This window comes from Phaethon aethereus (assembly GCF_964289735.1).
Source record: "Phaethon aethereus genome assembly, chromosome: 6".
NCBI lineage: Eukaryota > Metazoa > Chordata > Aves > Phaethontiformes > Phaethontidae > Phaethon > Phaethon aethereus.
The window spans coordinates 30495479-30508661 of record NC_138580.1 but is presented as its reverse complement, the minus strand read 5'-3'; the positions used below and the strand labels follow the sequence as shown (position 1 = coordinate 30508661).

Below are 13183 nucleotides of genomic sequence, written 5' to 3'. Positions count from 1 at the left end.
TCCGTGGCCAGCCCTGCAGCTTGTGATCTTGGCCCCTCTCTGCATGGGAGACACTTGGGGTAGGGAATTACATGCAGCCGTGGGGCCTGAAAGCACAGTTTTATCCCAGCCCTGGCTTGAGAACCAGTTCCCACAGAACATGAAGGGTTGGGAGAGCTCCTGCCCCACATTTCAGCACACTCCCTGGCTCCCTGAGCTTAGGAGCCCTGCCCATAGCGACAAGGCTTTGCCCTGTGTTTGTTCATTTGTTCTGTTCCTCTCATTTTGCTTCCCCTGAAAGAGGCAGTTGTAGCTCTGTTAACACTATTTTTGAAAGCTCTCATGCTGTGTGAGCTCAAATCCTTGCATTAATCTACTGCTGTGTTCATTTCACTGCGCTGAAAAGCAGGGAGTTTAAATCCCCTCTAAACACCACTGGTGACACCAGAAGGCCAGTGTTTTGATCCAGCCCCATTAATGGTTACAAGTTTGAATCTAGACAGCAGGGGTCAAGGGCAGGAAAGGATTAGGAATCACAGTCCATGACAGTAAGCTAGTGCTTTCGCCAAACTGGGAATACTGGAGCGCCCAAGGTACCGAGCTGTTTTTTGTCTCCTTTTTCTGACATTTGGATTCCAAAGAGTGGGGAACAGTGCTTATTTGTTTATAACATAATGAACTCGCTATGAGTGAGCTTTACTCCTTGATTTATCGCACAGGTTGACTAATGAAGTTTCCTACGCCTCGCAGTATCATCTCACTCAGCCGACACAGGTTTTACACTGGGCTTTTTCAGATGCAGCAATGACTTTTAAATTAAGTGTAGTTTTTCCCATATCTGCAGGCTTTGCTACACTAAATGAGATTTAGAAGCTTTCCAGAGTCAGCTTCCGCTCCCGAGTACAGATTTTTAGTATCTGTTGCGTTTCCAAAATGTCACCAGCAGATGGAGGCAACAAGCAGCAGGCTCTGAACAGCAAACTTCCAAATGAGAGTTTTGAGAATGCAGATGAAGTTTGCACTCCGAGTGCTTTTTTTTTCCCCCCCTTTTTTTTTAATCTCACTTTTTATGCTGATGCTTCATTTAACAAATGGGGTGGTTGGAAACTGAATTCTAAAACGATGAAATTTGTATTGTCATAATAAACTGCATGTGGCTTTGATCCCAAAGGGAAGAGCAGCACTGTAACTAATGCGCAATATATGCTGGCCAGGCTGTAGGGATCTTCGTATCTGGGCACAGACTGCAGTTTCTAGCCTGCCACACAGACAGAGCTCTGCTTCTGTCCTGCAGCCACAGAGATTTCACTAATGAGAGAAATTTTCTCTATGAGCCTGCAACCCCAGCGCCTTCATCCAGCAGCACTTGGCATCCTCTTTCTCTCTCTTCATCAATTAGGAAAGTTTAACTTTTGTCCTCTGGCTTGCTTGCCTCATTATCAGTTCATTAGCCACTTCCACCTGGGTTTTCATATAGGAAGGATTTCCTCATTAGCACACACTGCCTTGCATACAGATAAAAAATAACAAACCCAAGCGCTACCTTTCAGATCTACTTGTATTGTTAAAGAAGCCAATCAGCCCTACACAATCCCATCATTTTATGTCTATATCATCATTGTAAGATGATTAAATCAGTAGTTCATCCACTTTTTGGAATCATATCCAAACATTCTTTATCTCTTCCCTTTAAGGAGTAGCTGTTTACGTTGTTTTACAATTTTAGATTGGTCTTAATCTTACAGTAGGGAAAATATTTACTGCTCTGTTCTTACCCTGCTCGACACAATGGGGCCTCAGCATTCTCTAAAGGTTTGTCTATATGGGGCCAGTCAGGAGATTAATCTGAACTGATTTAAAGTGGATTAGTTAACTGCATGAAATCCTTGAGCAGAGACACACTGTTTTCTTATTTATATCTTCCATTTATAATCAAAGCTCTGTATACTCAAAGTGGCCAGTTTGGCAGTCCTCACTCAAGCAGAATTCTCCACTGAGAGATGTGTTTGGACAGGGACAGCAGTAGTTGGCTCACTGGCTCTTACACTACCCCTTGTAGATAATTATTAATGTCCATGTTATATAAATGATAAATATAAGTCAAGAGGCTTCCTCGAGACAGTGAATACTATAATTCAGGTGTTCTTCACAGTTCCCAGTAAGCAAGCTGATATTTCTGTCTGTAATGGAAAGAAAATCCTATTTCCTCTTTGGAATGTTAATCCTGAAAATGCACTCCACAAAAACAAAGTGACATTTCACTTAGATATCATTGAAACATTTTGCCCTGCTGTTATCAACTGAATGTGCATTTTTCAACTTCTATGTTAAACTCATTAAAGAATAGTAATGTTAAAAGATTTAAGTAGAGTTAAAGGACAACATTTAAGTAATCCTGACATTTTTATTAAATATTAAAGGAAATTGATATATTGTCATGGAATGTTTCCATCTCACAAATCAAAATTTTCTGGCAGAAAGTTACAACATCTGAAAGTTTTTGGCCAGCTTTGAAGAGGTAAAAATTTCTACCTCATACAAAAAAAATCTTATGCCTTTCCAAACCATTTTTTAAATTGTTTTTCTTCTATTCAGCCTGGAAACTTTAAATCTCTACTCAATATAGACAATTTATTTCTACACTTTTATTACAGTCGAGGGGGCAAAATGAAGGAGGGAGGATCCAGAGAAAATGTTATTAGTGATCCAAGAGGAATGTTCTGCCAGAGTTAATCTCGGTGATTGATTTGGGAAGGGGCTATTCAAGATACTAATATATAACTTCTGTATATTGGAGGTAATTCCAGTGCTCTGGCACTTAAACAGTCATGAATCCCATCCCAAGTTATACTGCCATTTACTGCTTTAGCAATTACCTTAGTATTAGGGTGTAGGAGAACACTTCAGTTGTGAACTGTTACTTACCCTGTGATAGACAGGTTTAACAACCTGCTTGCCTGGCTTAATGGTGAAAGATTGCTGCTGGAAAGGTTAAGTGCTGAAAGATCAGTCATTTGCACTTTTTCAAATTGTCTGTGCATCAAGTCAGACACTGAGTGACCAAGCCGCTGGGCCTGGCACTCTGGAAATGGCCACGCAGGTGAAGGCAGAGGGACTCCTGCTTTGCCCACAGCCAGCAGCCTCTGTCCCTGAATGATGTGGCCGGTGCTTCTGGGCAGGAAAGAAGGGCAGATGCTCTCAGGCGGTGCAGCATAAGCACCAGCCGAGCTCCAAGTCTACTGGACACAGACCAGTGGCACTTTCCTCCTGGTGGTCTCACTGCCGTGGGGAATGCTTGTCCAGGCTGGGCTGCAAGAGAGGTCTACACCACCCTTCCTGCTCTCCTTTCCATAGCTAGAGCACCGTTCATTTCTGCTGCCAGAAATGGTGCTCAGGAAAATGTAGCTGGGCCTTTCTGATGCAAGAAAATGTCTCTGTTGATCAGCTCTAAGGGGAAATCTTCCAGGCTAAGCCATTCATTCATATCTAAGCCTGAGAAAATTCATGCTTTGTAAGAAAACATTTGAGGAATGTATTCCTCTACATTTTCCACAATGTTTAGAAATGTGTCCTTGAAAAATGGCAACAACAACACAGCCTTCCCAAAACTGCAAACTCTGCAAAGTTCCAGTCTGGTAGAGATGTTTGAATCAGTAAGTACAAAGCCTGCATGAAAATGGTTAACTTGATAAACAACAAACTTAGTGAGCGATTGACAGCAAGAGCAGCGGCCAAGAAGAGAGTGGGACCCAAGTGCCTTTGCTCCATCCCGTCTTTCTGCCAGATCCGTGCAGAAAAGCCCCATGTGCCCACAGGGCAATACGTGAAGCTCAGCAGCCCCGTGGTAAGCCAAGACAGTTGCTGGGGATACAGGCCTGCAAACCGCTTTCTGCTTCCTTCGTGTGAAGGCTTTAGGGACTGATACCACTTTTATTGAAGTCAAAGCTAAGACTCGCATTGTAACAGAAGGAGGCCCCAGGTCTATATGCATAGGTGTATGAAAGGAAAGGGTTACAGAACTGGAATAGCCTTATTAACATCAATGCTGGTACTCAAGTCCCATAGGAATAATATATATTTATAAATACTAAGATGACAGATTCTATAGGGCCCTTTGAAATTCTGAGCACACGTTTTTTGGTAAAGGCTCAAAGAATGGTTTTTGGCTTGATTTTCATTTAATCCTGTGATTGCATATTACACTTTCTAGAACTGGTTGCTTCCAGGAGACCTCAGAGACTCCGAGTCATCTGTGACAGGTAAGCTACCTAGAACAGCAATGTCAAAATCGCCTCTGGGTTTATTTGTTTCTTTATGCAATCATTTAACTTGAAATGAGCTCTTTTGGCAAGCTCAGGAAGAGCGGGGTGGCTCTGTAGTAACAAGCAGATCTAACATCAGTTAAGCAACTGATTTTGAGAGTTCGCAGTAGAGGTAGGCACATAGTGGGTTTATTATTCTCAGAGGAGTAGTGATTACTCTCAGATAAGCAGTGATTCAATGACATTATGAGCAGCTTTTTGCAGGGCATGGTTTGATTCAGAAGGTCGTACTTTCCCAGGCCCTCTTGCCCAGACTGAAGACAGACTTTGCACTGTCCCAATTTTCGTTTCTGGAAACAAGACTGTAGGAATGTTGCTCAACAGTGGTAAGGAAGACATGCTAGGACAGCATTTTCATGAGACAATGAAATAATCTTGTGATTAGTTAGGAGGGGAAAAATCACATTCTTCAGTGCCCAAAAGCTATGAGACTAGGGCCATGGTTACATACCTCGGCTTGACCAGGCACACCAACACTGCCCAATCACTCCCTACTGTGCTAAGAGAAGGGAGTATTTTTCAGGCATATATATGTGTACACACACACACACATATATAATGTATATATGTATCAGTAAAAGAAATTTATAATCAGGCAAAGTGATTTGCCTAGCTCAGAGAGTCATTGAAATTGAATCCCCTCCCAATACTGATTTTGAGGCACACAACAGGCTCTATAGACATGTAGGAAACGACTAGACAGGATTTGTCCTCAGGATTGTGTTCATGCACAGGTCAAGAATCAAATGTTCTTTGAGGATGTAGCCACATTTTTCATCACTGCTGTTTATTATCTGTTCAGCTCATTGCTTGGGATCCAGCCCTGCTCAAGGGAAGCGTGCTGCCCTTCAGAGCTATGTTGCCCAGACACTCTTCTGAATGGCTGAACAAACATGCTGAAGTTATCAAGTTTTCAGCAAAGCACAGGTTGCTGAAATGCCAGCCATTGTCATGCACGTCTTCAGAAACACACAGAGCTCAGCATGTCCCAAATCCTGGTAACACAGGACCTGGAATAGAACAAATCCTCTCTCAGCCTGAACAAAGAAATAACTATATTCCTTGTAACTCTGCTGTATGGCACTTCTGCTTTTTGGCCATAATCCCTTGCCAGACCCCATTATAGCCCCAGACTGACGGGCTGGCCCAGCGCCTCTGCGGCAGAGCTCTGGGCTGCACGTGGGCCAGCTCCAGCTCTGCATTACAGAGCCCTTATGCCGATATGGCCGAATGGCTGCCTTGGCATGCTCAGCTCTTGAGAAGGAAAGAGCTGCTTCATACAGACCGCTCAGCCATGACTCTCCATGGCCAATTAAGAAATCAAAGGAGAGCTCTGTGCAGAGCTTGGCCACCACTGGGAAGCCTGAGCCATGGTGGGAAGCACTGAACCATGTTGCTGCCCAGTGTGGGAGCCTGGAGCAGCAGGGACCGAGGGGGCAGAGGGTCTCCAGTAAAACCCTGCCATGGCAGGGGCAGCCTGTGGTGCAGATCTAGCAAGCAGCCTCAGCCTGGATGCTTTGGCTCCCTGTCCCATCCCTGCTCCCCAAGGCAGCAGGGGCTCGAACCGTTTTGCTGGAGGTGAGAATTCAGCAGTTACCTACCACAGTGAGGCCAGATACCTTTCATAAGCCTGTTTCTCAGGATCTCTCTCCCCCCCTGTTTTTTCCCTTCTTTTTTTTTTACATTTTATCTCCTCAAAACAAAATAGTCAGCATGTCAAATGTCCTGTGTAGGGAGGGGGAGTGCAGGGCAGGGAGATCCTGGCACCTCATGTCACTTGGAGGGGAAGCACCAGCAGGGGCCGAGGGAGGAAGCACAACAGGCCATGCTCCGATGGGCCTCCTGATGCTGAAACATGATCAGAACAAACAAACATAGTAAAAGCTGTAAAACTAAATGACTATTTTTATTTGATTCCTTGTTGGTTTGTTTTCTCTCTTCCACTTCCTTGTCCCCAGCTGTGTGCTCCTCTAGAAAGCAGCCACTTGGCATTGGTATTTGCTGGGCATGGACCATGTGTGTATTAAATCTATTTTAAAGCATTCATCCTGAGAAACAGATTAATCTCCGTGAATCCTCAACACATTTTACAACTAGCTGCTCTACTGGTACTAGGGTAGGAAAGGGGAAATGGTATTTTCTTTCGGTTTTTAGTTTTGACCTCTGGCCTGCTCAGTGGGCCATTCAGGTTATTTTGTGCACTTGCATTGTCACTGTAAACTGGTAACACCAACCTCTGATATGCCAGTTACGACATGCAAAATGTAGTCCCCCAGCAGCATTTTCCCTTTTACTTGCAACCTTCTTCTTACAAAATAATAAATTATTTTCAAAATTCCTCTGACAACATGAGTTTGAGCTGAAATCCTGGATGTATATACTCCAATATAAGCAAACGCACATGGAAAAGCAAATGTCCTGGAAAGTTATACAGCTGGGGTGGGTTTAACCATCTCCTCCGTGTCCCTCCACTATCTCTGCCTCAAGCTTTGAGAAGGGCTGGGTCAAGTTCTCGTTCCAGCTTTCTGGCTTGTGCTCATCTCCTCTGCTATTTTTTTTCCTGTTTTCCTAGGCTGAGCAGGGTGCCAGGAGCAGAGGATTTGGCCTCCAGGATGCTTACAGCCTTCCCTCGAGGCCAGATCTCTGCACAAGACGCGCTTCTTCATGGCTTCTTCAGCCCTCTGCCTCCTCAGGTTCCTGCTGGTAAGTTAACTCTCGATTTCATCTCACCAGGAAAGGGCTACTTCACATGCTATTTATTATGAGTTTCTTCTGTACTTTGAAGGTCTCTGCAATCCACCCGGATGTCTCTCTCTTTTCTGGCTGCCCTCCCCCCCGACTCCCATATGCTGCAAAGTTTACATCCCATTGCAAATCTGACAGCTTGTTTTTCTGTTTTCTTCTATTTGATCACAGTGTTAATACTAGAAGGGGACCTGGATGGGCTGCCGCCATGGTACATTTACAAAGCGAAGGTGTATATGCTTTGACAGGTCGTTTCTCCTCCATCCTGTAACCCCAGGGGCCCAGAGCTCTCCATCGGCCTGGCTCACACTGTGCATTCAGTGTAACTCACATGCTGGTCCCTCCCGATGTCCCGAATTCCCAGCTGCTCAGCATGGTGTGCTAGCCCCAACTCCCTTGGACCGCTCCTCCTGCTCCCTTTTGATGTTCAGAGACAACATGTACCTCACACCCTGTTGCACCAGTTCTCCTTCAGTTTTACCTGCTTTATTTTCTTCTTCCCTTACTCCCTTCTTTTAAGCACACAGCTGCATGTACACAGATCTGCCTCTCCTGCCCTGAGCTGACAATAAATGCAGGGTGTCTCAAGCTACAGGTTCTGTTCCTCACCGGGAAAAGCTCCCTCCTATCAGGTAACAGCACAGAGAGCCCTCACATTCCCCATTTCCTCCTGGGCACTCACTACACTAGTCGGTTTGGTGTTTTTTTTTAAGATAGGGGCAATTAAGAAGAAGCCTTCTTGGACTGTGTTGTCAAACTATTTGAAAACTTAATTTCTGGCTCCTGCAACACATCCCAAGTGAAGGAGCAGCCAGCTAGCGTCTCTCCCAAACCGCCGCCCTTCAGAAGGTGCTCTCTGTGTGTATGTGCATGAGTGAGAGACATCTGCATTCCTTTTCTGTTCACCCAGCCACAGAGCACAAATCTACTTTGACACTTTTAGAAAAATGAAAAGATGGAATCTCGCAGGAGCCTGCCTGTGCCGGGGGGGGAGGAGGGGAGCACGCACAGCAGGAGGGAAGTTGACTTTTCTTTATACATACAGGGTTTTTTCCATGCAGAGTTTAAATTATGCCTGATAAAAGCAGTTTCGTGGATGTTTCAGTTCTTTCAAACCCTCCTGGCTTCCTCCCAATTAAATGAGGTTTGTCAAAGCCACAGGGCTCTGCTGCTGCCGGAGAGGCGGACAAGCACTTCCCGCAGTGACATCTCCAATCCCCAAGGGAGAAGATGAAAGTGTCAGTGCCGAGAGAGAGAGAGAGAGTGTGGAAAAAAACAGGTACAGAGACAGACAGTGTGAGGGAAAGGGAGAGAGTGAGGAGAAATAGAAGGAATTAGAAAACAGATTGGCATAATGTGTCAATCTCTCCGACACGCTGCCAGAAAGGGGATAGATTCATTTCACCTGGGTTTATGCACCATCCCGTATTTTATTATCCCCCGTATTGCGGCGAGAAGTACCTTGTGGACAGGAAGCTGCATGGCGTTATCATAGCAACCGATGTGTTGGGAACAGAATCAAAGTGCACTGGGCTGAAACAAGTACGGTATGATCATGCAAGACCATATTCATGAGTGACTCATTAAGCCTGTAAAAATTAGGCAATTCTGAATAATTTCTCATGTAGCCATCCCTATTTCCATAATCGTGTAAGACATTTGTTCTCTTGTGTCATTTTGGCATCACACTATTTTGGAATTTAACTGCATCATTTTAAAATTCTGGTTGCTATGATAACACAGTGCAAATTTTAAATATATTCTGTTCCCACTTTGTTCTGGAGGATGCTGGCTATTATTGCCCATCCTCTGAAGAAGAAAGTTAAAGCAGAAGGGCAAAGAATAAGCTGGAGATGAAAGGTGAAAGGAGGAGGGGGTTGATCCCAAGGTGTGTGAGAGAGTAAGCGGGAAACAACAGTTGGAAAAATAAAAGGTTCTCATAAGAAATTATTTTCTGTTTTTATTAAATAATTGTAGCCATAACTGTCCTTTTTATAAGTTGCTACAACAAGCCAGAAGCCAGAGGATGTTTTTCAAAGGTCAATTCCTGGGAAAAAATAATTGGAGAAATCAGTCCTTCGAAGATAAGTACCCCTCCAAATAGCATGTTTCTGATTACTGAGGGGAATGCTAATGGCTAGGGGCTGGCTGCTGCCCCTGGGAAGGGGGAGAGGGAACAAGGAACTCTTTGCTTCCTGGTGGTCAGCTCCTGCAGAGGGGAACAGGCTGCTGTTGCTTATGCTCATCTGGATGCAAAGTTCTAGAGAAAAAGAGTAGCCCATGCTGTAAGAGCAGAAGACTCTCTGTCCCTAAGTGGGGCTGGTCCACAGATGGGCCTCTGCTACTGCTGCTTGCTCCTGTGCCTCTAGCACTAGAAGGGGCTGTTAGGGCCCAAGTTCAAACCCCACTCATTGTCTTGGTGGCCTTAATTCTATACACGCCACCAGCACCTCTGGATATGGCAACGAAGGAGAGATGCATGGGATTCTTCAGTTTCCTTCCACTGTGGCTAGTAGACTAAGGGGTGACGAAGATGACCTTTCATAAAACTGGAACATTTGCTGTCCTTTTTCTGGCCTAAGCCAATCCTGAGACAATTATCTTTGTGCAGTGCAACCCTGCACTACAGCAGCTGTGATAAAACTTCAGTCTAACCCTTTGCCACCTGCTAAAGCAGAATGTTTTCTGTCCAATTAATCACTCCTGGAAGAAAGATGAGATCCTTGAATCAAGAAAGTGTGAGCTGTGCTCTCAACGTAGTGTCAGTCCTGAAGTGCAAAGGGCCTTCTGAGAAGGTATCTTCACTCTGCTGTCAGACAGGTCAGACGCAGTAACAATTGCAGCTTATTATTCTTAGTTATAGATTTGGTTTATTTTCCCTCTGTTTTGCCCTCGAATGCTTTAGAGCAGGCTTGCAAGCAGCGAGGGTGAGCAGTAGGATTTGGGGTTAGTACCAGTGTGCTCCCAAGAACACATATTGCAAGAAAGAGCTCTGGCCAAACAATCCATGCACACGGGCCAGGGAGGGCTGAGCTGGCCCCTCAGATCCTATCCCCACCAGACTGACGTCCAGGTTCAGTATAGACCTTTCTCACAGTTCAGGAGAGATTCAAGCCTGGGCATCCCATCAGCACAGTCATCAAGTCCAATTTGTGCTCTGTGAGGAGGATTGCATGTTGCTTTGACTAGGGGGGAACATGCTTCTTTTGGGTACGGTTGGTCTCTTATTGTTACCTCCCCCCAGCAGTTCAAAACCAGTGTGCCAGGTGGTGATGACACTGTACCGTTTCTCCTAAAACAGCCCACTATTCAGTTTTTCAGAGACAAGGAGGAGGGAGGCTTGATGTTGACAGAGCACTGTCATTTTAATGCCTGTTGCATCTAAACTAATGCAAAGCAAGCACAGGCAATGAGGAGATTAAGGCTGCAAGCCATTGCCTACCAAAAATCCTATTACTGTTGGGATTAGCCAGCTCTGGTAGATGTTATCACAGGGCACGTATAAAGAAGAGCTGGCTTTCATGGACATCTTGTTTGGGTTGGCTGCTTTCCCTACATTCTCCTAAATAGCTGAAAGGCTTATATAGTCACTTACATTTTTTTACCTCTGTGCTTTGCCACCTCTGTATACAGCAAATGGATATCCTTCACTGCAAATCAGATACAGACACCTAGAAAGTGAAGTTCCCACCAGGTGTATGAATCTGGTTTCTCATGTGTCTTAATAAGGGAATAAATCAAAGTTGGTGTTGAGCAGAAAATCAGCTGCCACTCCTGAAACAGAAGCAGTCTTTTCTATGAGGTGATAAAGCAAATCTTAGCTTAGCTTAGGAAAAACACTCATCACCACCTGGTCTGATCTCCACAGTGGTGGAAGGTGCACTTGCATAAATACTGACAGGACACTGAGGTTTTGTATTATGTCATTAAGGCACCACCATAGGAAAGAGCCATTGCAACATCACAGCAGATGCGTGCCAAGGGCACAGGTCTCTGGAGATGTTGCCCTGCTTAAGCTCTTCCCCAGGCACTAGTCTGGAGCAGACATCGTGCTGGCAGGTGCTGGGCCTTGTTTAGGAGCACAGGGAGAAGGGGAAGATGGGAAAAGAGGGAAGGTTTCCTTTGCTCACCCCCCAGCTCACACTCTTGCAAAAGCAAAGTTTGGCCCACATGACTTGTGGAAACAAAGTCCTACAGACATGGATCAAATGCTCTGACTCCCATTGATCTCAGGCCAGAGAATCTCTATAAAGGTCTTATTGTTCAGGGAGATGAACCTCTCTTGGAGGGGGAGCGCTGTTAATACCCTTCATGGAGGCAGACACTATTGCATCAGAGGTTAGCAGACTTTTCTCTATTTTGTCTAATTGCGAGTTTTATCTGAGGTTTCTTTAACTTCCACTTTCCCTTTAACACTCTTAAATGCAAATCTTAGAGAAGATTTAGTTGTCTTGTTTGCTGTGAAAGACATCTGGACTGGAACTCCCATGTAGTCATTTCCCATCCTCAGATGCACTTCTGCCTTCACCCAGTTACCAGCAGAAAAGAGCAAATGGGGATGTAGTGATCGGATTTCTAAGGCACAAAAGTTAAAGCTAAGTTTGAAATTGTGACAGCAAGCAACCATGAGCCTAGGAACTCTATTAGCCTGAAAGACAACTATCTCATTATCTTTCCTAAAATGATATAAATACGTAAGAATATAAAAATTTTAAATAAACTCTATTGACTGTCTAGATGACTGAATTTCACTGCTCAATTTCTTTAAACACCCACTTTAGTATTTATTTATTCTAAGCGTGAAGCAGCTACGATAATTAGACTGTCAGATTTGCTAAGTTAATGAGGAGTCACTGGAGTGGAAGGTTTTGCATTTGTGAGATTGCTGAAGGAGAGAAGCTCCGTGCCTTCGCTCTATGTCTTTTTTCTTTTTCTTTTTTCCCCCCTCTGCTGGGTGGGAAGGAGAGAGCTTGGCAGTGCATAGATCCATTTGAATCCTTTTGATTAGTGGGTTGCATTCCCACCACTGTTCTACCAAATAATATTTTGCTGGTTGCTCCAAGAAAAAGAAAAAGAAAAAAAAAAGAAACCGTAGATGAGAGTTCTAGAGAAGGGTGCCTAGATTAAAGAAATCATTTTCCAAAAAAATCAGAAGGAACAGAGCTGTGAGAAATAGGATCCTGAATTAGTTTATATTGTGGCTAATGTCACAGGAGAGCATTGGGAAAGTAGCACAGTGAAGGAAAAGGACCGTTTTGCAGCTTTCTCTTTAACCTAATTTTTCCACAGGACAATCAGTGCTCACAGTTCCAGGAGTGAGACTGCAACCTGAAATCTATGACCTGTTTGCTTCTTAACAAAAAGGCCATCTCTCAGGAAGTTCAAGCAGTTCTTTTTGTTAGAAAGCAGGGACGATTGGCTAATTCTTGGGTAAGCACATAGTTGCCACTGTCAAAGCTGCTGCCATCATCCTTAGCATGTGAATTCCTTTGTATATTGAAGGTGAGAAAACAGAACTGATATATCCAGTTCTGGATACCTAATACCCAGGGCTGGATGACCACATCCAAGGCTGCAGACAAAGTGGGAAATCTCACATTCAGAGAAAAGAGATCAGCAAGCCAATGGCCTCCAGTGCACAATGCTCAGTGGTATCATGGGAGGTTTGGGTTTGTTTCATCATATTCTCAAGTCTCAGACCAGTGCCCTTTCCTCTGATGCCTCCCCAGTCAAAATATTGCTTCACTTCCCCATTGCTTAAACTGACCAAATTGCTTTGTTCACCTTTGTCCTTGTCTATTGAGTCCACATTTCATAGCTTACTTGTTTTGATTTCACATGCAATAGAACCTGAGCAGAGCTAGGCAAAATCTCCTTAGCTGGTAACATCCTTGATTTTAATTAATCGGTATTTTAATATGACACTCCTCAAAATGTTACTTCAGCATCAACATTTTTCATTTCCTTTTTGTTACAGAAGACCAAAAGATCACTTAAAATCACTGTTATTGAAAGACATTACCAGAAAATACCCTTTTATTATATCCTGTCTCTTTGTTTACTTTGTGCATTTGTTAACAGCATGTGTCCAGTCAGTGTCACCAGCTGGGTCTGTGCTTGCAGGGTAGACCTGGAAA

At 44.2% G+C, this 13183-nt stretch overlaps 1 protein-coding gene across 1 annotated transcript in view; it reads left to right on the top strand.

Moving 5' to 3' along the window:
• The window catches only part of CDK15 (cyclin dependent kinase 15), a gene marked incomplete at both ends in the record, with an annotated part of 36478 nt that extends 24030 nt beyond the window's left edge, over window positions 1–12448 (top strand). The window contains 4 exon segments of the mRNA XM_082001569.1: window positions 4190–4238; window positions 6874–7004; window positions 12336–12400; window positions 12404–12448. Coding sequence (XP_081857695.1) covers window positions 4190–4238; window positions 6874–7004; window positions 12336–12400; window positions 12404–12448 — 290 coding nt within the window.
• Between the last annotated feature and the right edge of the window lie 735 nt (window positions 12449–13183).